At 65.9% G+C, this 601-nt stretch overlaps 1 protein-coding gene across 1 annotated transcript in view; it reads left to right on the forward strand.

Moving 5' to 3' along the window:
• The window catches only part of ASIC4 (acid-sensing (proton-gated) ion channel family member 4), a gene marked incomplete at its 5' end in the record, with an annotated part of 3314 nt that overhangs the window by 212 nt on the left and 2501 nt on the right, over window positions 1-601 (forward strand). The window contains 2 exons of the mRNA XM_008949268.1: window positions 120-247; window positions 339-498. Coding sequence (XP_008947516.1) covers window positions 120-247; window positions 339-498 — 288 coding nt within the window. The remainder of the gene's footprint in view (window positions 1-119; window positions 248-338; window positions 499-601) is intronic.

Raw genomic sequence — 601 nt, forward strand, 5'->3', positions numbered from 1 at the left:
GCAGGGCACCCTGGGGTGGGGGGGTTATGAGGCAAACAGGGATCCAGAGAGGTGCTGGACCCCAGGGTGCAGGTGCTGGGTGGGAGCAGGCATACAGCCTGCTTGTCCCTCTCCCTCAGATGAGACATCGTTTGAAGCTGGCATCCGGGTTCAGATCCACAGCCAGGACGAGCCGCCCTATATCCATCAGCTGGGCTTTGGCGTCTCACCAGGTTTCCAGACCTTCGTGTCTTGCCAAGAGCAGCGGGTAAGGCGGGATGGCCCACAGCCCCCGGGGAGGTGCCTGTGGGTGCCCAGCCCAACACGGCATTGCAGCAATGCCCGTCTTGCCCTGGCAGCTCACCTACCTGCCGCAGCCGTGGGGGAACTGCCGGGCCAGTGTGCAGGGGGAGCAGATGCTGCCCGGCTACGACACCTACAGCATCGCTGCCTGCCGCCTGCAGTGTGAGAAGGAGGCCGTGGTGCGGAGCTGCCACTGCCGCATGGTCCACATGCCAGGTGAGGGGTGTGCGTGGTGGCCTGGGGGCACGCCGCTGCCTTGACACTCCTGCCCCGGCCCCCTCTGGTTCGCACCCGAGGACCGTCCCTGCCTCATCTCTCT

This window comes from Merops nubicus, unplaced genomic scaffold, assembly GCF_000691845.1.
Source record: "Merops nubicus isolate BGI_N331 unplaced genomic scaffold, ASM69184v1 scaffold43471, whole genome shotgun sequence".
NCBI lineage: Eukaryota > Metazoa > Chordata > Aves > Coraciiformes > Meropidae > Merops > Merops nubicus.